The 26330-nt window shown below is 39.6% G+C and overlaps 1 protein-coding gene across 2 annotated transcripts in view; it reads left to right on the top strand.

Moving 5' to 3' along the window:
* Positions 1–25189, top strand: part of lrrtm4l1 (leucine rich repeat transmembrane neuronal 4 like 1) — a 46241-nt gene extending 21052 nt beyond the window's left edge. For both annotated transcript variants that reach the window (XR_011603397.1, XM_070988245.1), the window contains exon 3: positions 23389–25189. Coding sequence is in view for 1 of the 2 variants with exons in the window: in XM_070988245.1 (XP_070844346.1) it covers positions 23389–23454 (66 nt within the window). In the remaining variant the exon portion in view is untranslated. The remainder of the gene's footprint in view (positions 1–23388) is intronic.
* Positions 25190–26330: the final 1141 nt, after the last annotated feature.

The raw sequence follows: 26330 nt of genomic DNA, 5'->3' as shown, positions 1-26330 counted from the left end.
ATGATATTACTGATGTAACCAGAAAATTTGAGGTCGGGTGAAGAGACAGCAAGACAGTTAACGTTATATTGCAAGCTTGATCACATCCAGTGTGTTTTGCTTCCAGGCTTAAATCAATGTGTCCAAGATGTGCATTAATATTTCAGAATTACTCACAGCAGTTCAACATTATCCTTTTTGATACCAGCATTTGAGCTTTCCATCCTGAGTGTCAAGTCACAGAAAAAGGGCTGCCATGTGAATATGGTCTATACAGGGCTACTCTCCCGTGATTGAAAATGCTGCTGTAGAGTTCTCAGAGTAAACAAATCTGGGCTTGTGCAGTGCACATGTAAAAAGAGCCAGAAATGTTTGCATATGTTGTTTGATACGTGAGCTTGACAAGAGATCACTAACCCTTTTTAAGTTCAACTTTGACTTCGACATTCCGGCATTGACAGGCAGAAGTTGTGACAGTATCATCGTCACAGTAGAGAAGAATGTTGGATATGTTCATTGTGTGCCTCACTAAATTCCTCGTTATCCAGTTTTACTCCACAGTCCTAGTGGAACTTGGGTAAAAATTGTCAAGCACTGCAGAAAATCGGGATTCTTTACAATCCAAATTAGCCTGTAGCATCCAAGTTAGCTGCTTTGTAGAATGTTTAGAACAACATAATGCCTTTTTGATGTATTTTTAAAGAAAAATAAATACATTAGACATGTTCCAAACCTGGCATTTATGTCTAATCACTTGCAAGCTGCTGTCATGATCTGTGCCAAATCTAATATAATATGTCATAAACAAATTAACATCATGACATGCTGATTTATTTTGGAACCTAAAAAGAGGCCCAGAAAATGTTGAAGGACCCAGGCTCAGACAGTGGTATGTACAATCCTGTGCCTGATGTGTTAGTCATACGTCTGGCACGAATATGAAACTTGACTGCAGTTTGCTGCAAAACAAAGCAGTGCTCGTTTTGTTTTTCTTTTACCACTGCAAGTATTTCTGGAGCAATCAGAGTCAGTGTATTGTCTCTCTCAACATAACTGTAATCCAAATCTCATCATCTCAAAAATGATCTCTCCTTTTCAACATCATCACTGACGGATGTCAGTGGTTTACAGTAGTTTATTGAGGGGGGGGGGGGGGGGGGGTCTACACTGTTGCTTATTTCAGGCGTTTAATTATTGAGAAGCTGATGTAAGCCTCGTTTAGCTTGATGAAAATGCCATCCTGCTGGCCAGCACAGCTGGCTGTGCCTTTCATTATGGCCCTGTGCAGCGCCAGCAGTCCTTGCGGATGGCAGTGTGGAAAAACAAAAGCCAACACAACACATTTACGCTGCTGTGGCTAGGATTCAGTGAGGTATTGTCAAGATTGGCACAGAATGGTGTCAGAGCCCAGCAGAATACAGTTGCCTGAGACTGCCTCTTTCTCTTTGGTCCTTAAGGTTTTGGGGCTGGAAACTTCAAACATGAAGGCCCCCACACACCCAGACAGGTGTTGTCATTTACTCTGGCTGATTAGACTTCTGCCAGGATGAAGTTGGATGCAGGTATGTTGCGAGTTTGCTGAGATCACCAAAATCCATTCACTAAAGCGACATTCACATAAATTGTAGAGACTGTAGATGTGAGCTGTTGAATGGGAAATACAGCTCAGGTCGTCTTGAATTGGAGTTATTGGGATTTCCAATACCTCCTACTTGGATAAAAGAACAACAAAAGTGTAAACAAAGTGCTCTCTGGCAAATCCAGAACCACCAATAAAATGAGCGATTTTAAAGGGAGCTTATGCTGTTTATCTGGTTCGGCTGAACAATTAATTATTTTAATACCAAAACTGTGATTTTGAAGAGTGCAATATTCAGATTCAGTGTCATTGCTGTAATTGTAATCGTAACTTACATAATTAACAACGCCTCAAGAAATGAGTGAGGGAAAGTTGATCCAAATAAGAATTGAGATTCTTGTCTTCTGCGATTCCGTAACAGCTCAAAGAAGCAGCGTTGTTAATCTTCAAAGAAGGCCAGCATTTGGGATTTAAGAACTTGATAAGTAGCTTTGTAAGATGAAAGTACATCACCACCGTTCAGCGCTAGAGAGTGGATCACTGAACTCCAGCGCTAACAAACAAGCTGGCAAACCAACGCACTAAACTTCAGCCAACTCTTATTTGGCAAAGAAATATCACTCAGTGCACAGTCTGTTTCAATTTGAGAGACGTGCGTCTTTACAAAGTTGTGGATAATGATGGATTTCCTTGGTACATACTAGCCTTGCAGCATAGAGAGTATTCTCTACTGCGGGGGATGCAAAAACATATGCAAACACTTTTTTTTCCTTACTCCAGAGCAGTAGATCAATAGTTTTAGACATTTAGTAATCCCGTTAATTAATGTTAAACTTTCATTAATAATTCATCTACAGGCAGGAGACCAAATGCAGTTTGCTTTAAATACAAAATTGTCCACTCCCACACAATTTTCTCTGCCTTTTTGAGTTTAGGTCGGACAGTGGGAGCAGCAAGCTCAACTGCCAGTTTCACATCGCATTTCTTTGTACTCCAAACATGACTGAATGGTTTGGCACTGAGTGCACAAGAGTAAGACCTTGAAAATCATACAATACTTTCATTGTTTTATGTTTATCACCAGCTCAGGGTGGGGACCTCCGAGGTTCAAAGCTGTGAAGCAGCTCTCCCTGTCAGTCTGCGTAGCTAACGTTAAAGTTAGCTCAGCAGCTACAGTGCAAAGCTGTCAGCTGTATCACAAGGTAGTCTGTTTGATATCATAACATTGTCAGACGCAACTCAGAGGCAGTTTGACACTCTGTGTCGCTGTTCAAAAAACATAATGCCACTTTTAAAAGCCATGATGATATCAGGCAATGTCAAGTATACCCATCAGGTAATACCCAGAGGACTTTAACAAAAAGCAACTGCATTATTTTATCTGATTCTATACTTGGATAAACAAATACAGGCCTGGAGTTTACAAAGACAATAATAGATACTGACATCAAAATTTCATTATTGGTCAGGAAAATCTCAATTCCATCTTTTCTTCAAACCCTCCAATTGCTAGTTTTACTGGTCAACAAAATATTTAAAATGTTTTATTTGTTTTTTCCCCCAGTCTGCTGACATGGTCCGAATGCCTGTGTAAGCTGCCTGTCTTGAGGCATAAAAATGTCAGTCAAGTACAGTCTGTGCATGCCCACACATTCATTAGAAGAGGTCTAATCAGACAAAACAAGTGAAAATATAGCTGTGGTGGAGCCAGATTTACGAGCTTAAATACATAATTAGAGGTACACTAAACAGCGTGGTTGCAGTGTGATCTTTAGGTGACACAATATTGTGGTCCACTACTTATCTTTTTATTACATTTCTATAATGTGTCACAGTTTTAGGTTCAAGTAAGTAAGTAGTATTCCAGTAAGTCTTCAGTCTGTTTTTCCCTTTTACAAAGTTGTTAGTTCTATACAAGCAATGCTGTTTACATAGTGTAGATTCTTCTTTCATGAGCTGATAAAATACAGAGGTTGTGCTTTATGAGCTAATAAACTAGAATAGTGGTTAAAAAAAGTGCTGTTTTCAGACAAAAATGTCTTTAGAAAGAAGCTGTGGGCAAAAAAATCACAGCATTGTACTCTTGATATATTAATTTCTGCGCTGTATTTCAACTCCAGTTACACCAACGAACAGTTTGGTATCACTGCTTCTCTAAATGGAACTTATTGTATGAGGTTTTGATTTAAGACTGGATTCTAACTTTCAGATAATGGAATAATGTTACATATATTTTTCGACATTATAAAAATACATACTAGTATTTCTTAATATTACGAGACCAACATTAGTGGTTGTTAATAAAGTTAATGATAATACAGTTAAATGCTATTAAGTTACATGTGCTTCCTTACATGTGTGTTTCATACTTTACATGTATAGCCCCAAGATATGAATGAAAATGTCTGTCAGCAGCAGTTGGGATTAGACCTCAGGTGAATTGAAAGAAAGGCAATTGGAAATACATTTGCTTAATGTTGTTTTCAGGATAGTTACCAAGATCGGTTCCTGATTATGACTGGATAAAGACTGGAAAGCTATTGCACCAGTTGGTACTGTCATTCATTTAACATTCTGCTTTTTTAGCTTGCCCACTTTTTCCCTACATGCAGCCACTCACTAATGACGATGCATTCGATGGGTTTGCACAGCTACATCATGCTCACAATTCTATTCTGTGCGCTTAGTTCCACCTCTAAGGGATTAGTTACGGCTAACCCCTAACCCTAACCCTGAAGAGCGGGAAAACTGTGGCAAAGTAAAAGAAAAACCCAGTCCTCTAAATTAAATATAAGCTATCAGCAGGATGTCACTGTTTGACATTATCTTCCAAGACGGTTACCAAAAAATTCTTCAGGTTAAAATTACCACTTCATTAAGATTAGACCCTTCATCGTCATGGTTACATGGACAGGAAACAAACTGTAGTCTCTTGTGGCAACGTCCCAAGTTAAGTTCACTCACCCATTCACCACATCCACCTGCCTAAATTGACTTTCTGGCTCTCTGATAATTTCACTCAACTTCCTTCTTGGCCAAATAATTGCTTCACTAGAGGGCTTTGTTATTTGACAAAGGCAACACATGGGACCCAGTGGGACAAAATGCCATATGTTTGCAGTGTGTATCAATCAGCAGCACAGGTGTCTGCAGCACTGTACACATGTCCAACTTTTATACTTTCATATGGCATAATCGTTCACAAAAACAGTCCAAGAAATCAGCACTAGGTAACAAATGCTGCGATTGTCTCCTGTGAGAGCCTGAAAAAGCAGATTTGCCAGTTCGCCATGTCTCCTCTGGTCTTTTCCTCAAGCACTCCCTGCCTCCTGGAGATACTGTGCCTGTACCCCTCCTCCCTTCAGACAGCTTTGAAGAGAGAAGGATGTCACACAGGCAGCCACAGCGCTCACTTTGCATGTCCCCTGGCTGATTTTCCCCTCCAGTTCCGTTCCACTTGACAGGCATTCCTCCAAAAAACATTTAGAAGAACACTTTCATTTTCCGCTCCCTCTCCCCTTTACCTCATCAGTTTTAAGGAACCATTAAGGGCTTAAGTGCAAGCAGGCGTGCACCGTGGAGAGATAGCTCAATTAATATACAGTAGGTCTCATATTCCAGATTCCAGTTAAGTCATTTGCTTTTTTTCCCCCCAATTTCTCGCTTCCAGACACTGAACCATCAGCTTTTCGTGTGAGCATCATGAAATCCACTCTGGTTTTAAATTATTAAATTCATCATTTCTGTGATCAAACAAGACAGAGTTTTAAAAGATTGAATTATTAAGAGGTTTTTATAGTTTATAGAAAGCTTTCTGTTTCTGTTCAGGGCAGTTAATAAAATCTGAGTGTGTTTCACTCGAATGGGAGCAAGATCATGCTGCTCCTGTCAGCCAATAAATGAACTGCTATTAATGACAACGGGGGGCTAATGAGGGCGAGATATATGGTTTTCACTGCTCGACTCAGGTGTTTTTCTGGTTGACAAAACAGAGAAAAACTGAAAACATCTTCCATTGTCATAATTTTGAAATGTGGACGGTGGGAACAGCTGCTTGGATGACAATGCCAGCAAACCCCTTGGTGAGAAGTATCTCCACTTATTCAGTGCAACAACCTCTTAACCATCTCAGAGGGGCAATTTCATGCCCTCTTCCCTCGATTGCTGGGTCATCCTCAAAAGAACTCCTCCCTGCAGAGGCTGTGCTGGATGATGATGCATGTACTGAAATGTTGTTAAAATGTGGCTCTTCACCCCAGGCACTCCTCCCTACCACACATGCAGAAATACAGTCATATATACTCAACACAAACTCCAATGAGTGGTGTATTATTAGCAGCATCTGGAGCTTGACTTGGCCCTGCAGCTAAGACAAATAGGGATCTTCTGTTTTACTGGATATCACAACAAAAACAGAGAGAGAGAGAGGATTCAATAGCAGATTTCTGATGGTGTGTGTATGCATGTGTGTTTGTGCCTTAGACTGAAAAGGGGAAAGCAGCTCAGTGGCACCTTACATAAAAGATCCACCCCCTCTATTGCCCTAAATTGAATTTTATAATCGCCTACCTGCCCCCCTTTTCCTTTTGCCACGGGCTCTGGCAGCTGCTGTATACTTCATCCTCAGATAACAGTAGCATCAACCCACCCACCTTCACTTGTTCTGTCAAAAACACACAAACATCTTATTCTGCCATAGCCTTTATAACTGCAAAGCCAGCACGAACATGTCCAAGCACTGAAATGTGCACACACTGAATGGGAGTCATTGTAACTAGCGGTATCATGACATTACCACTCTGCAGAGTGCAAGTGTGATTAAAATGAACAACACACCTGCCTACACACGCTGTCTTTTTTACAAAATGCACTCCTGCTACTTTAAAGTAGTGAACGTGGAGCGGAAACTATTAATTGATTAATCGAGGAGTTGATTAACAGAAATAGAATAGACAGCGATTTTGACAATTGATTATTTTTTAAGGCATTCATCAAGAAAATATTTGCTGTTTCTAGGTTTTCAAATGTCAGCATTCAGAGCAGAGGAGATAAACAAAATGGAGACAAGCATTAGCTAACAAACAAGACAACACACTGGACACTTCCAGTCCTAACAGGAAATGACGGACAGAGAACGATGTGGACTGTCATGCAACAAAGGTCTCTCTCACACTAGGTACGCCACAGTTACATCATCAGCACAGGATGCCAGGCATACATTACTCTGACAAAACCAATAGTTTTTGGTCTTCTGACCCTTTACAATGATGAAATGTCCACTTGTCACCCCTCATCACATGTTGCGTGCGTCAGCCAGTTGAGAACAGGTTCACCAAATACACTGAGGTTGCTGCAGTGACTTGCTCATTGACAAAAAGCAATTGTATGTTGTGTGTATGTTGAATGTTATCCATTAACATAGGAAACAGAAAATTATTCAACAACTATTTTGATAATCAATGAATTGTTAATGCTCAGTGACAGTGGCTTGAGCTATCTGCATCTTGGCAGTGCATGACCAAACTCACAGCTGATCCAAAAATGAGGCACACTGAAGCCGGGTTGCTGAAAGCTAGCAGCTAGCTGTCACTCTGCCCATAGTTATGCATAACCTTAATATAATTTAAACAAGTGTGTTACCTGAAATTTCACCTCCAGACAGTTGTCATGAACAGAGAAAATAGCTGTGGAACCCAAATTGAGGGACTGCTGTTTTTGCCGCCACCATTTTGGCTTCATTTATCAGCCCCAGAGGTTGCCACTTGGCACATCCATATGTAACACAAGTGAAGTACATTATGACCAGTAACGTAAGCATGACTTTTGATTTCACATGGGACAAGAACAGTGGCCTCCTGGGAGAAAGTCCTGTGCTTTACCCATCCATCCAACGTAAGCTAAAGGTACCTTGTGCTTCTGTATGAGAAACTGTTGGACATGAGAAAACCTCTCTTAAACTTTCCTTGTAGCACCGTTTATTCCTCATTCCTTGTTTTTTCACCAACTCAGTTTAAATAATGCAGGAAAATAAAAACCGACAGGAAATCGGCTGGAATCAAAAGAAGACAGAAGGCACCATGCAACCCCGTGTGCTATTCATGTCATGATGAGGTCGGTGGATAATGCAGTATGTGCCATGACATCACCTCCATTCAAACAGAGCAGGGCCACAGCTCTTCAGGGAGGTTTACTGCTGTGGTCAGTTCAACCTGATTATAATGAACTGAGATAAAGCTGCCTCTGCCTGACACACTGTACTTAATGAGCCTTGAAACTGAGGAGGTAGACATGATTTTGCTTTTGAAAATTTGACAGTAAGAGCCTTTAGTATCTACACTGCATTTGTTTTTTGTTTCTTTTTTGTTGGTATGAAGGATGTTCTCATTTTTGCTTGAAGGACAAACATCACTTTGTTTTTCTTAATCACTGTAATTTCATGAGACTCTCCACTTGGTTTGTGCCACAATATGGATCCTGTTTAATGCTTCATTATAAGCTGCATCAGAAGTGCAACTATTGTACAATGCTGTCTATATTTTATGGCCTCGTCTATCCTCGATTTTCTTGCTGTAAGTAGCTTTCTGTTCGCTGGAAATGTACTGTATTTGCAGTATGTTTTTTTTTCCTCTTGTCACATTAATTTTAATTTCACAAGACTCTTGGTCTTTCTCTACAAATGTTTGAATTATTAAAATGTGGTTTTCAGAAGGGAGCAGAGACATTTGTGGAGATCAGATATTTTGAATGGTGCCCTATAGGCATAATGTTCATTTGTTGGAAGGAAGCAGCAGCCACAGCCACCCACGGAGGCCACTCCTTTTTGTAGAACAGAGCAATGCTGCCTAAAGTTGCTTTTCTTCTTCAAGAGGCTCGTTAGTTAAAAAAAAAAAAAAAATAGCATGTTATGTCATTGTAACAGAGGGAAAAAATGAATGAGAGAAAGTTTTTGCTTTCTAAAGTTCCAACTATCAGCTAGGTCACGTCTATTTAGTGTGCAGGAAAACAGCCTTATTATCATCTGTAGACTGATGAATGGCACACCGAATGAACAGGTTGGTATAATAAGAATACGAATAATATTAAGGATATTTCTTCGGCTACATAGTACGGTAATATGATTGGTTGGTATATCACTCACTGCTGGTTCGGTAGATTTGGGCAATGTTACAACCCCTCCCAAACAGAAAGCATTTAACATGAATAAGGTAAAGTGAAACCACAGTCTAGTCTGACTTTATGGGTAATGTCCAATTGTTCATATACTTCTTATGAATGCGAAATGGGGTTAAATGAGGTGTAAGCACACAAACATTTGATTACATTAAATCTACATTAAATACAACATTATTGTTGTTGTACACAGCAATTACCAGTTGAATGAAAAAGACAAACAGACAGTGGTAAAAGTGTATGTATGTACAGTATGAACAGAACCTAATGACAGTGAATACAGTAGAATGGTCTGGTTATCTTACATGTATACTGAAGTTGACTAAATTTCAGGTTACTTTTACCAATCTGTGCAATATTCAGTGTCTCTGTGATGGTGAATCCTTGGTTTGGACTTGACATTACTAAATATATAGTATTATGTAACACTGGCTATTTTCCCATAGTTTATTAGCCTTTTTTGCATGAGTTCTTGCTTAAATGCTTTTTTTCCTTTCACACAATCTACCAAATTGATTCCTCTCTCCTTTAATCAGTTCTTGTAAAAACTAATGATGTGAGAAGCCCCTTAAGAGGTTACACATTATGAACTTTACTGCCCATTACTCCACCCAAGTCATGCAGGTGCTAACATAACACCACACAGATGCAATTAACACAGTTAAAGACACAGACACAATTAAATGGCAAATACATGCAGTGCAGATCAGCATTAGAGGGCCAGTCCAAGATCTGCTCTGGGAAGGGAGACAATGGACTGCTGGGATAGCAGAAATACTCGGATTTCATATTGTGACAGAATGAGTCCCCCCCACCCCACCCCACCCCAATTTTATGCTTTTAAGTTGTTGCAGTTCATTTGGGAGTTGGTGCTTTTCCTGTTTTTTTTTTTTTTTTTTTTATATATATATTTTTTTCATAGTGAACAGTAGGTCAACGTGACCACTGCCATTGCATATTTATTTTTTTGGTTAATGTTGTTGTTCATCAGGCACAAAACTTTCCCATTTTAGGCTTTTTCTAAGGCTTGTAATAAACTGGTTGGTTGGCATCCTGAGTTGTTTATAACAAGGCTCTGGAAAAGTTCAACGTATCACACTCGTGATCATGGTATCATTTGCATCCCATTTTCTGTTAAATGTCACATTACGCCTGCTATTTATTTAAAGTTGAGATGACACTGTCACTAGTAGTTGCAGTAGAGTGCTAATTGCACAATTGCACCCTCTGGCAAGTGTCAACAGCCACTCCAGTGGGAAGGGGAGGGAAATGAAAAAGATGTCTCCTGCAGCTATTTGGCAGTTCTTCAGGATCAAGTTCTATTATATCAGGAAGTCACAGCTGATTTGGAACATGTGAACATGATTTTTTTTTTAACAGGATAAGGACAGGAAGACAACTCTCCGTGTCGTGTGGTTTCCACTGGTGTCCAAAGACATGAAACACATGAAAACACATTGTTATTGGTACAGCTTCTGCATGGCAGGAATCTGTCAGAATTTAAGCAAAGTAATTAATTAAACTTAACAAAATGGAAAAAGTGAAACTTGATTAAACACGCTTGTGTTTTTGGCCAGAGAACTAGATGCTAGAGGCCCAGTAGCCTAAATACGAAGCTTTTGGTGGATTACGAAGAGCGATCAGCCAGAGTCCTGTTGATACATTTAAATTTCCATAGCATGTCTCCACTAACCCTTAGAGACATTTAATTTTGTATAATGTGAGTTTAATGATGTCATGTATGATCCATTTTTCTCCAAGCTGGGAAACTAATGACGGATCACGAACATTTGGCCCTCTCAATACAAAGCATTAGAACTGACACATCTATTTTTGCAATACTGAGATTTAAAAAAAATAAAAAATAAAAAATCTCATCAGATAAGGAGACAGTTTCATGGCATAATTGATACAATCCAACTTCTCATCAGACCGATAGAAATCTTTGACAAGCAGCCTTTTGATAAAAGGTCAGAGCTGTTTCTGTGTCAGGGGTGGGAAAGTGTATGAGTAATGCTCCCCCGTCCCCTCTTTCAACAAGAACCAAAAACACAAATGAATGTAGCACCATTCACTCTGAGCCTGGTCGCTTGTGATTTCAGATAATTTGCACCATTGTCTCTAAATGCTAATGCCATGTTCACGCTATGTGAGAAAATTGTTTTTTCCCAGAGGGGAAGGGTTGTATGAATGACATGAGTCGATAAAGGTTGTTTGGAACAAAAACTGTTGTGTGATTGAGGCAGAAATATGACATGTTTTCCCCATTATGTTTCGACTGTAACCACTGACCCACATATATTTGTCTCCATTGAGCAGATCACAAATACAATTAACGCAGTCTTGGATTTCAGTGCAAATCAGGACCTTCTCCACTCCAGTCCAGAGGTGATTGTAATGCGCCTGAAGCTGTTTGGTAACAAAACCGCCCACAGAAGAATAACATCTGCGCTTTAGTAATTTAGTTACATCAGTCCCACAGCAGATTTTCCCTTCAAATCAATGAATCCTTTGAAGCAAAGTGACACTTTGGAACAATTTTACTTTGTCCTGTGCCATCAGCTCCACAGCTGCAAGAGCACACTCCTCCACAAATTCTCCTCGTGAATGAAGTTTCAGCATCTTAGCTATTAGCTCGCTCACTGCAAAACCTGCCTACATAACACTGTCTCCGTCAGAATGCAGTCTGGTGAAAGCTGCTTTTTGGACACCCAAAATAAATAGCGAATAGCGTCAACTTGATGAGTGCAATTTGTCCTTGAAGCTTATTAAGCTGTAAAAATGCTTGAGATTGGCCCTTTTCACTGCAACCGTGTGTTCACAAATAAACGTAAGAACAACAAAAATAGGATTGTTTTTCCATTTCTATTTGAATTCACGTCACTTCCAATCTACTTTTGTTTGCTTGACAGTCACATTGATGCATTGACGTGACATCAACCACTTTGTGTTAGTCTACTCTTTAATCACAGGGAAAAGTTAAAAAAAAAAAAAAAGTTGTCTAGAATGTTTATTATTATTATTTAAATGTATTTCTTATTTTGTATTTCTGAGGGTTTTTTTTTTTTGTTTTTATTTTTTTTTGTATTCATGAATTGCCTTGTGGGCTGGATCTCACTGGCTACCCCTCCAAGCACAGATCCTTCTGGAGCTCTGTGACTAACTTTGCATGGAGCATTCATTGATAAGATGTACAAACTGAGATTGATCTGATAAACATGACTTACACTAGCTTAGTGCAGTTCCTTTAATACCAATTAAATACTCCAGTCTCCATAATAGAATCTGATGGCCATTGGTGTCGCAAGATGTAACAAGATAAGTACAGAGACAAGTCCCTTGTCTGATGCAATTAGGTCATTTCTAACTTTCAGCAGTGCTGTCTCCGCTATGATGCCCTCTAAATCCTGACTAAAACATCCTTAAATAGAGTCAGTGTTATCCAAAACGTAAAACAAACACCCTGATGAATTGTATTATGAACTGCCTCTCCTACACTGATGAATGCTCATTCACCCCCACAGATAATTTATTGGTTGTACTGATCAGGGATCAGATAAACACTGCAATAGCGTAATCTTCTGTAGGACTGTATGTTTAAACTGCTGGCACATTTTTTTTCCCCCTGTTGGTTGCTATTTTCATTGACCACTTGATGTAGTTCCATCATAGACTGTAAAACATAGACATCGTCTCCGTGACATCACTCATAGGAATATAAAAATGCCACACCCCTGTACAGTTGTTATGAATGGGGAACTTAGCTATAGACATATTTTTTGCACCAGGCTATAAACATGCTTATTTCTTCTGTAAAGATGGACATTTTAATATGGGGGTCTATGGGGATTGACTCACTTTTCAAGCCTAACTCAAGTGACCATTCAAGGGACTACAGTTTTGGGCATTTTCTGGTTGTCTTCATTTTTTAGCCTTGGAGGTTGCTGCTTGAATGCTTACATACATGTCTTGCAGAGACATCTGGCAATACTCAAACCACCTAACCATGTCCAAGAAATCCATGAATTGACTAAGCCTGAATGACCATGAAGTCCTGTAAACATCAACTGTTTGGTAAATAGTACTTCAACCTTTAATTGTTTAAGTGTTTTGGTTCCCTGACCTTAACTGTTGCCTGTTTAAATGCTCCTTAAACCACAATCTCAACGCCAACATGAAAGCAAGCTACCTTCTGAAAATTTTGTGCTAGACAACTTTTCCCACATAAAACAGGGAGGTGGTGTGTCCAGCCGATTACCTAATTTTACACTGACAATTTTATGAGGCTATATTTGCCAACATACATGTCCACGCCCACTGCTGAATAATGAATTCAATTTTTTTTTTTTTTTTTTTTTTACAATTTTTTGTAATGGCTGCTAGAGGTTGACTTCTAGAAATGGTTAGATGAATTAATTAAACCCCATCTTCTTCCCTGAAATACAAAGCTGAACGCTTTCCTCAAAACTGCTGAATCTCTACAGCTTACACTGAAGAGTTACAATTGTCACGTGATTAAAACAACAACTACAACAAACATCAAGCTAAATTAAAGCTAAATTAAAGCTTCAAATTAGTGATACTTAGAGATTAGAGATTAGAGATTATTATTTCAAACGTGGCCCTTTCAGCTAGACGTTTTCTACAGTGTCAATATACAGTATTTCCACTTACCAACAGCTCTGCATGGTCAATATCAATTACTAAAGATGCTGCACATACAGCACCATTACATTATGAATAAACAACGATCTGTTTGAAAGCCTTAATTTGACTTGACTGATTTCTTTCACTCTAAAATCAGCCTGTACCAATATCTGTCCACACAGAATAATAATAATAATAATCCATCATCTAAAAAGGTTTTTATCATGATCATTGCATTGAGTCCATTTTAATTTATATCTTTCTCTCTTATTGATGCCAAAAATGCCCTCATGAAACCAGTGGCCAAAATACTGTCCAGGAGAAATAATGGAATAATAAAAGTGTTTACAACAATTCTATCATACTTCATCATATTAAAATGCATTGTATTGTATTAGATCAAGACAGGCCTGAACTGAATTTCAATAAGTCAACAAGTTAATATTTGAATTCCATATAACTTTGTTGACTGAGGCGGTGTCAGAAGTAAAAGAGACAAACCCAAAAATAAGTGACATTTTCTCACATAATTGGCATTAAAAATATTTCATAAGACTGCGCACAAACTGAGAAGATTTGCTGCTCCACATTTTTACACGATACAATATGAAATCACAAACCAGACTGTCAGTTCCCTTGTGTGTCTTTGTAATGAGTTATTCATGCTCATGAAATGATGATTAATTGAACTGTCTCTGACCACAGAAATAATATACATGAACGCTAATAAAGGGTGACTTTTCCTTTCCTCAGTCAGTTATTATTGTGTCATTAAGACCCATCAAACTTGTATCTGCTTAATTTCCCGTGTTAAAATAAAAGTCAACAATAGAATATTAGACAAATTTCCTTCAGCGACGCACCTTGCAGCTATGATTAATCTCATCAAATTGAAGCCTTTTACATGTTCATCAGATGTCACCCACAATTCCCAAATTCAGCTAAGGATTCCCTTTAAGATGTCAGAAAATGGAAGGATTTGGATTTGAACATATGGAGACATACAGTCTTATTGCAGTCATTGCACCAGAGACAGGGAGTTATGATATATGTGAAGAGGAGATGTAAGTTTGTCAACTGTCAGAGGTTTTTCCATAGTGTTTCTAGCAACTAACCAATCCTTGAACTAAGTGTAGTTGTATGAAGCCATTGTGTGCATTGTTGAAAATCAATGAGCAGGACTGCTTTATTTGAGTACTGTAATGAGAAGAACTCTAAAACTCTAATTCTAGGATTTTGCAGGTATAGTATGTATCCACCCAAAAGCAGACATTCCAGAATTCAGGATTCAGTGGTCATCTACATGAAATGCAATTTGGCATACTCTTCAGGCTGTGTTAAAACACTAGAGAAAATAAAGGGAAAAGGTTATAAACTATATGTACAAATGTAGGAAACTTTAATGTAATGGATTCACAGAGGCCAATGTGGTAGACAAGGTGGAGGATATACTGAGGTCACAGTTTACCATCCTGATAGCCTGAGGAAAGAAGCTTTTTCTGACTCTGTGTTGGGCATGTGGTTACGAACGTGTTTGCCTGAGCGTAGAAACTGGAAAATGGTGAGGATCTGTCATAATCCTACCGGTGCTTGTGCTGCACTTTCTGGTGTCTAAATCCTGTAGATTGAGGAGTGTAGGTTGGATGACGGGCCCGCTTTATGATGCTTTCCACGGTGTCAGAGGAGAGGGTCGTTAGGTCCTATTAATTACAGCTCTGGGACTCTACCTCGACCCAGTGGAGGTGGTTGGAGAATAAGGAGCATGATGGCTAAAATGTCATCCTGATGGAGAACACTCTGACAGCACTGGGCACCTCCTTCAGTGACAGGCTACTTCACCCACAGTGTGTGAAGGAGAGATAACGCAGGTCGTTCCTGCTGCTGTCAGACTTTACAATTATCACTGCTCCCTTTAGACCACAGACACTGTAAGTAATTCACTCATGTGCAATATCAGTCTATACTAAACTGTGCAATTTTAAGTACCATAGCTGTTTTTCTCCTTCCTATTACACAATTTGCTTTGCTCAGCAAATGTAATGATGGGGTTGCATCTGTTCTTTACCACGTATCAGCTAATAAGGCAGAAACTGAGTGGATTTGTGAACTGCAGGAGAGTAAAATGAAAATCACGTGAATGTTTTTTTCCATTAAAAAAAAAACCCAAAAATTAGATTGATTTAAATTTGATGAAAGATGTAAAATGTTCTATTATCATTCTTTTTCATCAATGGAAAATTAAACCGATAAAGCAGCACAAGTGCCGTTGCTGATCTCATCCAAGTAACTTATTTGCATCGGTGTCCTGCAGGTTTGAAGGACAGCTGTAGGGGAAAAGCAAAGGAAAATGTGGCTAAAAACTGCTGAGGCTAACACGTCTTTACCTGCACAGATAATGAAGAGATGGGGAGAGTTCACAAGTTCGAGAGAGAGGGAGAGGGAGAGAGAGAAAGCAGAAGTATGTCTATGTGTGTGATAATGGAAGAGAGGTGGAGAAAAGGCGAGTGAGGTGAGCCTGTGCTTGTTTGAGAAACGAAGTTATGTTATGCATATCTCGGTTGGAAAGACCCTCTTAATATCCTGTTGTCCATTACTCAAGTCTATTCTGAATTCTCATCGTTTAAGTTGATTCATGGTTTCAGAACAGATCATCACCAAAGCTTTGTGTGATGAAACCTATTTCAAAATTGGTTAAGACTTAAAAAAAACTCGTAATCCAAGCACAGACATTCACTTTTCAAGCTGATATCAGTCCTTTTATGTTTAGCAAGGCTACATGTTGCCTAGCAACACAAGCAGCAGGAACTGTAAGGCACAGGAACTGTTATTTTTGTAATGTTTCTAACAAAAGAGGAAGATCAAAGCTAAGTTATACAACCCTCCCAAGAACAACATTCATAAAAAAGATTCCTGACGTGGCACTTTGTCAGCAAGTGTGTGTGGTATTAGTGGGATAACATGTGTAATGGATAATCCCGAGATGATACATGTACCCTAACAAGGGTTAGAAATTATTTCTTGCTTTATTTATTTATGGAGTTTTTGTTCCGGACATGTGAAAACAAATTTATGGCGCACCGCATGATATATACAAAGAGAGGCTTTGGGGAAAAAACCTGCTGCTGCTAATGTGGTCATCCATCACCTGGATAAATCACAATCGTCATAAATCATAATGCTCAAGCAGAGATGAACATGCATGTGCATGCACTTAGATAAAAATGCACACACAGTGCAACGTTTTAGAGCCGTGCTTGGTTTGTTCCCAGCTCCACAGCTCGCGGGATCAGATTTCCTCGGGGAGATCTTTGAGCTCTACCTTTACAACACAGTTTGCATCCTTTGCTTAATGCATACACACACAATGTCACTCTCTGTTTGACTTCAAATGATGTTCGTGTAGAGCAGCTCACTGGCACTGGCACACTCACATATGGGTCACGATATCGTTCCTTCTTATGAAATTGTGTTGTTAGAGACAGGGATAGTGCAGAGAATGAACACACTGAAGTTCAGTTATTTCTTTTCTCAAAGATATTGTAGTTACCCAACACAGACATCTTCATAATAACAATTAAAAATAAATAGTAATTTGACTGACACAAAAATGCGCTCATCTTTAAAATAGTATTTGCTAGAACTCCATCATGGCTGGCTGATATTACTGTAGCTGTTCATCAAGGCGAGAGCTACCGGAGTGGCATCAGGTGGCAACTGCAACCCCTAAAAAATGCCTTGACACCTCAGCTGCCTGTCTGGTTTTGGAAAATCTAATTAAAAAATCTATATATGAAAAGTTGTGGCTGGTTGGAAGAGTGAAAGTCTGATGTCCGCCTGCAAGTGAATGCAGAAAAAGGTGATGCTCCTTGCACAGTGTGGTGCCAGGAGCCACGAGAGGATTTCACTCTGCTGCCACTCGCCGTCCCTGCGGTGTCTTTTTTACCTGCTAAATGCATGTGTAGGATTCCAACGCCAACTAGCAGAAATACAGAACAGCCACAGAGTTGTGATGGGGTTGTTTTGTTTGAGGGACAGATTAAACCTGACTAAACCCAAATATTCAGCGGTGCTTCCAAGTGTCCCTGGATTGCCTGCAGCTACCAACATCCCTGAAACTCCCCCTTCTGCAGACAAACATGGTCAAATTGCAGATCAGTCATGCAACACACAGAGTACTAAACTCACTCACTCCAAGCCCCCCCAAAAAGCAACATTAGTCGGCAATGCACTGACAGATATACTATATAGTTACAGGCAGATAGATAGTCCTATTCAGTACTTTACTCATGCCACAATAATATGTTTTTGAGTAAAGTATCTTCATTTGGACCTTTTCCAAGGAAATATTAATATATCTGCTTGTTTGCAACGAAATCAGCATATACAAATATATGTCTGCCAACCCTTTAAGTCTCCATGCCACCCTCTCTCCACCACACCTGTTGATCTTAAAATTCAAATGAGGTGATGAAGTTATTGCAATGAAGTGTTCACAATTAAGCAAAGTGGCTGTGAATGACTAAGCCATTTTTAGTGACTGGTGTTCACTGCACATCCAGTGCTTACATGCAGATTGTAATGTATTTATTTGTATCTGTGCTATTATATCTGCACAGTTTGCTTACCGTCTGTTCTTTTTTATTAGCATCCTGCAAATATCTGGATGCTGCCATTGCAAAGTTTGCATTTTAAATCTGAGTCATAAAGTACAGCTGGAGGCAAAGTATTGTTCTTGTTGTCAAGATTTATAATGCTGTATCCATACATCTCATTAATCTGGATGCATGCTATTGGTGTATTTGAAGAGATGGGTGGGATGCCACAAATATTTTGCAATAGTATCTGTATATCATTCTCAACCTTTTAATTCATGTTAAATCTGTTATGTCCTCCCAGGTGTTGGTGGAAATAATGAATGAGAGCCACAAGTGAGATAAAAAAAAAGGGCATATAAAATAATTGAATTTTCCCATGATACATGTATTGTATCTATTTGTTAAGAGCCAGACATGGTTGTTGTGACCTTGCTGAGAACAAAATTAAACACCTTTAATGAATGGCTTTTTTTCAGACCAGTAGCAGGAAGTCCATTAATGTACCTATTATTTCCAAAGAACACTGCCTTGTTATCAAAGCCAGGATCCCATTACTCTGAACCAACTTCTGCAGATGTGTATAGACATCTTTGTTCACAGTGGTTTCTGCACCTTCATGTTCTTTTACCAGCATCAAACAAAAATGAATCAACACCGCAATTTATCAAGAAAGAATGTCACTTGGTCTTGGTTAATCAGAGGATGGAGGTTGCGTTTGTGTGGCAGAGAGCGCTGAAAAGAAAGTTGAAGTGTCTGTGTTTGCATAGATCAAGAGCTTATACAGGCATCAGCTCCCCATCAGAGTTTCCTTGTGTAATTGTTGTTTTTGTGTAAGCAGAAATAAGCTCGGTTGGGGTTCTTTAATTTGCACTTTGTCTGCATTATAAGTGGAGATAAGACCTCATCCATGTCTGACATAATCTGCACAACAAAAGAGCAACTGTGTTCATACATAGACCTTGTTATGGTTTCCAGACCAATGTCGCAATGGACGCGGTATCTAAATTGTTTCATTGACTTTACAATTCACAAAGAATTTACACATGCAGCCTTTTTCCTATTGTCTGCCTCTTTTCTTGGTGTTCGGAGAAAGAAAGGAACAGGCAACTTCACAGGAATGCAGGCAACGGGGTGGGGAGATGGAACAGGGTAATTGGAGCCCTGAGTAGAGTAAGAGGCTTGTGATCCCTTTGAGAGTGGCTGGCATATGTCTGTGTTACTTCCAGCTGTCCTGACTGAGAGCAGCCTAATTACATCATGTTTGTATCCTGCTAATTACTGTAGCCTAATTAAAAAAACACATAAAGGCATTAGAGGGGGTGGATGAAAGTAGGGACAGCTCTGGACATGTAACCTGTGTTCTTAAATAGAGTGGAACTTAGCCTCAGCCAGTCCTCCTTTGAGATGTCTACATAGCAAGGCAGCAGGAGTTACAATTATGTGCCTTTCAATTAGCATTGTTTTGTGTATATGCAATGATGTGAAGACCGTGTGGGCAGACCAACGCAACTCTAACATATAAGGTTTTCAGTTTTCAGTGGAATTCACCCACAAAATTCCCAGGTTTTCCTTTTCTTTTGAGAAGCAGATACATTTAAAATTGATTCTCTCCCAGATTTGCAGTCACACAAAGACTTTGCGAAGATGTTAACAAAATTATATTGCTAATTGAGTTGATAAAAATAAAACTGCAAAGTAAGAGATTATACAGTCTTACTGCCCTACTGTCTTGCTGTCTCACTGCTCGTCTGCTGTGCTGCTGAGGTTTGCATCTGATATCATGTATTGGAATTAATGTTTACATGTTTATCCTTAATTCTGTGAAGGCAGGGCCACCATATATGTATCAATTTTAGGGCTCTGTCTTTCAATATAACAATGGCATTTCTGCCAGGAAAAGTCAAATTTTTGTGCACGTTTGTTTCTTTGTCTTATGTCTCCAAACAGACCCCATTGCACAAAGTTGGAGAGGCAGGTATCAACAGAGACAGCAGAATGTGTCAGCAGGCTACTTTTCAGCAGCCTTGCTAGTTGTCTACTTGTACTGTAGAAGAAGGTATATACTGAAGAAGCATACAACACAAATGTCCTTTCTGACAGAGAGAGATTAAAAATATTTCCTCTTTTATCAACCTGACTTCAAAATAAAGGATCATTATTGCAGATGACAACGAAAGACAGTTTCTGTATCGCATGTGTGCTTTCACAGAATTCTCCTTGAGATTCTTCGGTGTGTGGGTGTGTTGCCCATAGGACAGGAAAGCACAGAGGCATTTCTGTGGATTTAGTTGCCAAAGGTTTATGCACAGAGCCTTTCTTGCTATAGTTCACAACACTCCCAAGGGTAGGTTGTTGTGTGGTGGCATGAGATCCACAAAAGACAGTGGGCGCTCCTTGAGGTAAACATGTCCTCCTCCTTTCTCCAAAATTCTAAATCGGACTCAAATTTTCAGGATGCATCTTGTCAACTGTTGGCTTGTCTGTGGACATCACATTGGCCCCGGCGTTTCCGCTGCCTGAAATGTAATGTGCTCTGAGGCAAAGGAGATTCCTCGTGGCCCTGTGACATTCTAGGTTCTCTGAGATTTTGAACAGTATTAATAATAGCCAACAGCTACACTTCTAGATGCTGCCATCCTGAATTGGTGGGAAGAAAGGACCCCTGACCGTAATGTTTGCCAACCTTATCCTGCGCCCTTGCCAGCTTGTCGTAACTCCCACTTTGGCTAAAACCTTGGCCTTGCTTTTAGAGATGAAGAACTACTACTTTTGTGCAATTTCAATGTGTGAAGCAGCAGCATTTTCAGAGGCTGCCACAGACAGGTGGAGGAGGATAATTGCTCCTTCAGATGCATGAAGAAAGTTCCCTTGTTGTGAAAGACCACTATTGCTGTCCAAATGTCCGGGAAAACAATGCTGGAGAACTGGCAGCAAAAAATTTTAGTTTCTACCACTGGAAAGTTCCACTTCTGAGAGAGTGCAAAAAGTGAAGCACATGTCCCTGGTGACAGATGGCAAAACCTCGTCATGGCTGCACAGCAGCACGTCTTCCTTGCTGCTGTCAAGAACGCGAGCAGTGTTGAATGCCGGTCTGGCAACAGAAACAGCCTTGGCCATCCATGTGAAAAGCACTGTTTCCAAGCTATGACTGAAAGCAATCAAGTAAGTTTGCGGAGTTTGAAGGTGTGAGCAGTAAAGTGAATTATAATTCTTATTTAACCAAACACTTTGTGTTGAATTATGTTGAAGGCGCATAATGATTTTTTGCAAACAACAGCTCAGATGTCAGTATCCATGAAGCAAACTTTTGAGCTGTGCTGAAAGACTACATAATAATAATTTTAAAAAAAAACAGATAAACAAGAAACATTTCGCTCTTGTTAAAATTGTGGGCTTTTACCATCAAATTAAGCATAATGAGCCACAAAACAGTTGGTCCTGCGACCACGATCTCACAAGCAATGCACTCCTGCAGTCTCTCAGACAGAGATGTGAAGAGCGTCTCTTTAATTCAGATCATTATTTAATTCAGAGATGACTGCAATTCCTTTCAAATTGCAGCCATTTGATTCAGGTTTTACAAATCAAAGTGACTTCCAGTATCACGCAGAGCGTGAACAGCGGTCTCGAGGGGGCGAAAGTCCTGTATTTGTGTGAATCCCCCCCACCTTCCTCCAAATCCAAACGTTCATGCCCTTATAATAATCTACATCACCTGATTCCCTCATTTGCTCCCTTCATATTTACTACAGCCACTAAAAGGAGCGAGGACTGGCTCCTTATTTCCATAGTTCTACCAGATAAACAAGGCTCTCAATGCCGGAACATGATCCATTACCAGTTGCTAAACATGGGGCAAAACATGCTTATGATATTAATTATTGTGTGTAATGACAAAAACTAATTGGGTAGATGATGTACCCATTTCTTCGTGTATCCCATCTTTGTTTCCATCTTAAAGGATGAAGCAGTTAGGTGTGTGCGTCTGCCTGTTCAAAGCGTTGTATGCATCAGCTTTTGTGTGTGTTGCTTGCTTCAGAGTTCACGTTAACGTGCATGTGTTCACAGCACATCCTGAGCTTCGGCTGCGAGTTGTTTCTGTTTTTGTGCTCTGCTCTGAAATTGTCTGAGGTATGACAATTTGCGCAGCTGTCTTCACTTCACTCAGATCCACCTGAGAGGTAGATAAAGAGTCGAGTGAAGACTTATCAGCCTGTTTGATAACGTTTAAATAAAAGTTCTGCTCAGGGCATACTCGTCTGAGCCTTATGTTACAGAGATCTGCTTCACGCTGACAACAATCTCAGCTTGAGCAGCAAAAAGTTGAGCCGGGATAATTTCGAGAAGATTCTGAAAGCTTTAGAAATTGCTTAGCCTGGCAAAATTCACAGCATTTGTGTTATTAAGGCGACGTGGATTTACCTGTAGCCAAGCTGCAAATAGGCTCTTTTAAAAGGTTAAGTTGTGAAGAAGAGGGTTTCTACAGAGCACAAAATGCTCAGAGGCAAACTTGGATATGCGGGCTGAGTGTGCCTCTGCCGCTTTCACTGCGGAGATCAATTCAAAGCTTGTGGCTCTTAAATGAGAGTAAAATGTCAAAATCTCTTACTAATTTGCAACATCTCAACAAGCTCAAGTTGACCTGTGGGAAAGGGCTGACATTTAAAGGTCCCGAATCATTCACTTGTCATGGTTTTGAATTTACTGTTCCTAGTGATACAAATAGGCTGTGTGATAGGAATGAGCCTGTTTATTTCAAATAAATGTATTTTATAGGGAGTATAGAGGTGTGACCATGTGTTCCATTGGGAGTAAAATGTAAACACGTGTTCAGCCGCTCTGTTTGCATTATTGTAATAAATCTGCTGACAAAATTCTTGAGAAAACATGAAAAATATGCTCTCTCTTGCTGACACGTGTCATGTAATTAATTTACATACCAAGCAACAAGTATAGTTGGCATTCCAGCCGGTGTTCAGAGGCCGATCAATACTTGACTAGAAGGTAATTGAAATATCAATAGTTGCAAACAAACGAGACATAAAGTGACTAAATGTTGAGGTGAGCAGGTTCAATCGAACATTTTTTTTTTATTTAATTACTTCATCTTTAATTGACATTTTCAAAATGAACACTTGTAAGAGTTCTCTATGCTGGGCTTTCATTTAATCTCTGTAAGACATTAGGGGAAGTCACTCCAGCCTTCTAAGCTATCTAACCACATGGGATTTCATCATCTGCTTAATTGCGTACCCTAATTTGCTTTGCTGGCACTGTCACAGCCCCATTGTACTGTTATCAAATCACTGGGCACTGTAATTAACTTTACATTGTAACCACCACCTCTGTAACTGGCACAGACCAGCTGTTAAATGGTTTTAACTTTATTGTCTTTTCCCTTTTTTTCTGTCTTCGCAGAATGAATATACATGCCCACGCCCCCTACCTGGTGCCTGGCTGGGAGATTTGCCTACCATCCATTAACCCACAAACTGGAACTGCTTTGGATGGTGCAGCAAACCACAATATGAAACATGGACACAGCAGAGAGACATATGCAGACAACCCATCAAGACTACTCCCATAATTCACATTCAAGGATGCATTTAAAATGGTCCTCCAACGCTAACAAATGCAGCCACCGCTCAAGACAAAAAGGACACCACACCGTCTTTTTCTTTTTCTTAAGATTTTCTAATGTCTTTTTTTGGCCTGCGGTCTTTGGTCATCAGCTTTGCTGCACTCCATCATGCTTCATCGCCACACAAACACTGACACAGATGGTTGTGGAAACGCAGTCCTATGGTGAACAGCAGAGCCTTAGAAGAAGACTCATGAGCACTAATGGATGGTTCTTACCAACATGGGAGCTAATTGTACAGAATATAATAGCTTACTGTCTCCATGAAGACAACGTGGCAACTAAACACAAGTGAAGGACATATTCAAGAGGCTTTAAAAAGTGTAAACTGAGCAATGAATCGCTGATGAAAATGCACTGAACAAATGACTCTGGCCGCTCTGCTAACACAGCTGTGCATAATTTAAAATGGGATTCCATATTTTGATTCCATATGAGGCATCATGTTATCATCTTTCAGTATTTTCTTTTTCTTTTTATTTTTCCAAGAAAGACTAATCAAAGGCTAGGATGGTGTAAATGTGCCTCACTGGAGCAGAAAATTATGAAAGCAGTCACTGAGTTTCTGCACGCCTCTCAGTTAAGAAGAATCAGGTGGATTTTAAGTCAGCAGCTGGAAGATTGTTTGAAGTGTGCAAAAACTTGCCAGAGGAAAGCAAACTATCCCCCAGCCAATGACTGTCGGTGAAGTTTTTGTTGGTTTGCTTTTTTTTTTTTTTTTTTTTTTAAGTTTTTCTAAGTTGTTTCTAATTGCAATCAAACATCGACTATCTAGTTTGATTTGGAGGACAGAAAGGCCAATTAGAAGCAGAGGAGGAAAAAAAAAAGAATAAGCTTCTATCAAGGGTAAAGTGTAATTTTCTGAAATTATAACGTTGTTAATGTTGTACTTTATGAATATGTGTTTCTGCCATTTTCAACACCAAATACCAGAGAGCCAAATGGAGCATTTTTGGCTTTCCCAATCAAGGGTTGTAATGGATCCAGGATTTGCTCTCTTAAAAGAAATCCACAAAAAAAAAAAAGAAAAGAAAAAAAAAATCAAAAGAAGCCTCAACTTCCCTCACATCCCAGCAGTGCTCCGTTACCAAATTGGCTTTTTCATGTGTGTAATGTGTACGTCTTTGTGAACAAATGATCTTGCAATGACGGTCTTCATTAGGAAGATCCTGTCAGAAAGATAACTTAGAGCACTGCTCACATTTTATGACTTCAGTTAAATACATGCTTCACTTTCCTAAAAATAATCAGCCCTTCTCTCCCCTCAAAGAGATTACAGATGTTGCTGTACGCGATTCCACGTGTGCTTGTGTTTCATCCGATATGAGTTCTTAATTATATTTGAGATGCATTGAGTTGTGGATTGTTTGTTTCAACCTTCAAACATTATCTTTCTACACTGGAAAATGGCAATTTTCTATTGTAAATTTCTGCTTCCCCCCTCCCTCCCTGGAATTTGTTGATATTTAGTAAGCAACTGTATTCTTTGTTCACTTTCAACAGTATGTTTTATAATGAAAATAATAACTTTATTGGTGAGCAATATGAATTGGTCAAATTAAAAATATTCATCAATCATTTTTTCGTGTGTTCAAGCTGTATGTGTGTATGAAGCTTCTTCTTATTGTGTGTGCTCTCTATCCACACTAATTTAATAAGCATGTACCTTGTTCCACATCTCTGTTCACACGTTGGAAACGCTCCCATTCCCCACAGATCTCCAGTGACGAGGCTGTCACATCAACATTAGCCTCATTAATTTGGAGAGCACGACATTGATCTCCGTTCGACCGTTCTGCTCACGGTGACGCTCAGTGTGGGCCCCACCAGCCCACTAATTACGCTTCTTGTGTAATGTGTTGCATATCTCAAGAGGGGGCCCTGCTCAGCGAATTTGCTCTATGTTCACTGCACTCGGAACATGTCAAGCTGTCAGCTCAGAGATCCAGATGGCCAATTGGCCCAGCGCTCCCTGTGGTATTTTCACATGCTCCTCTCTACCTATCTCCCCCTGCTACCACATTTCTCCCCTTGCTGGTCTTGACTTCCTCTCTGTGGGGCGCCCACATCTCACTCACTTTTGGTTTCTACCCATTATTTAGGATGTTTTTGATCTTATAGGTCTGTGTCTCAGATTTACTTTATTTCCTGCCTCCTACCCCTCTGACATAAAGGTTCAGTTTATCCAAATTACAGGAGGAGATTTTTCCTTTTATCCTTAGTGGTTTCTAGCCATGCAGATATTTTCAGTTTCACACCCAGTTGCCTGTTTATGGGATGAATGAAACGACAGTTTTAACAAAGACTGAAGAATGCCGCCTTCATGAAAATATGTGATTTATGGATGAGCTACTGTATTCCTTTCAGCAAGGAGTGGCTATAAAATAGCAACTGTGACTGTGTGTCAGGGTTCTGAGATTTCAGCTCCCACCCTGGGGGTGAAATTTTGTTTATGGTGGTCAAAGCATTGAAAAACAACATTTAGCTCCCATGAGAGTGCTGACAGTGAAGTCTGTGGGTTATCCAGAGTACCTGGGACATTGTTTCTGTAAAAATACACTTTGCTGTGGAATCTGTCAAAGATGATTTTCCAATGCTTTGGGAAGCGCAGATGAAATTCCAATCACCTCCACTGTTTTTTGAGAAGCTCAAAGACGGATTTCTCAAACGCTGCGCGCATGAAACTGAAACTATCTTGGCGATTAATTGACAAGGCATC

This window comes from Chaetodon trifascialis, chromosome 20 (assembly GCF_039877785.1).
Source record: "Chaetodon trifascialis isolate fChaTrf1 chromosome 20, fChaTrf1.hap1, whole genome shotgun sequence".
NCBI classification, from domain to species: domain Eukaryota; kingdom Metazoa; phylum Chordata; class Actinopteri; order Chaetodontiformes; family Chaetodontidae; genus Chaetodon; species Chaetodon trifascialis.
This window is presented reverse-complemented; position numbering and strand designations above follow the sequence as displayed.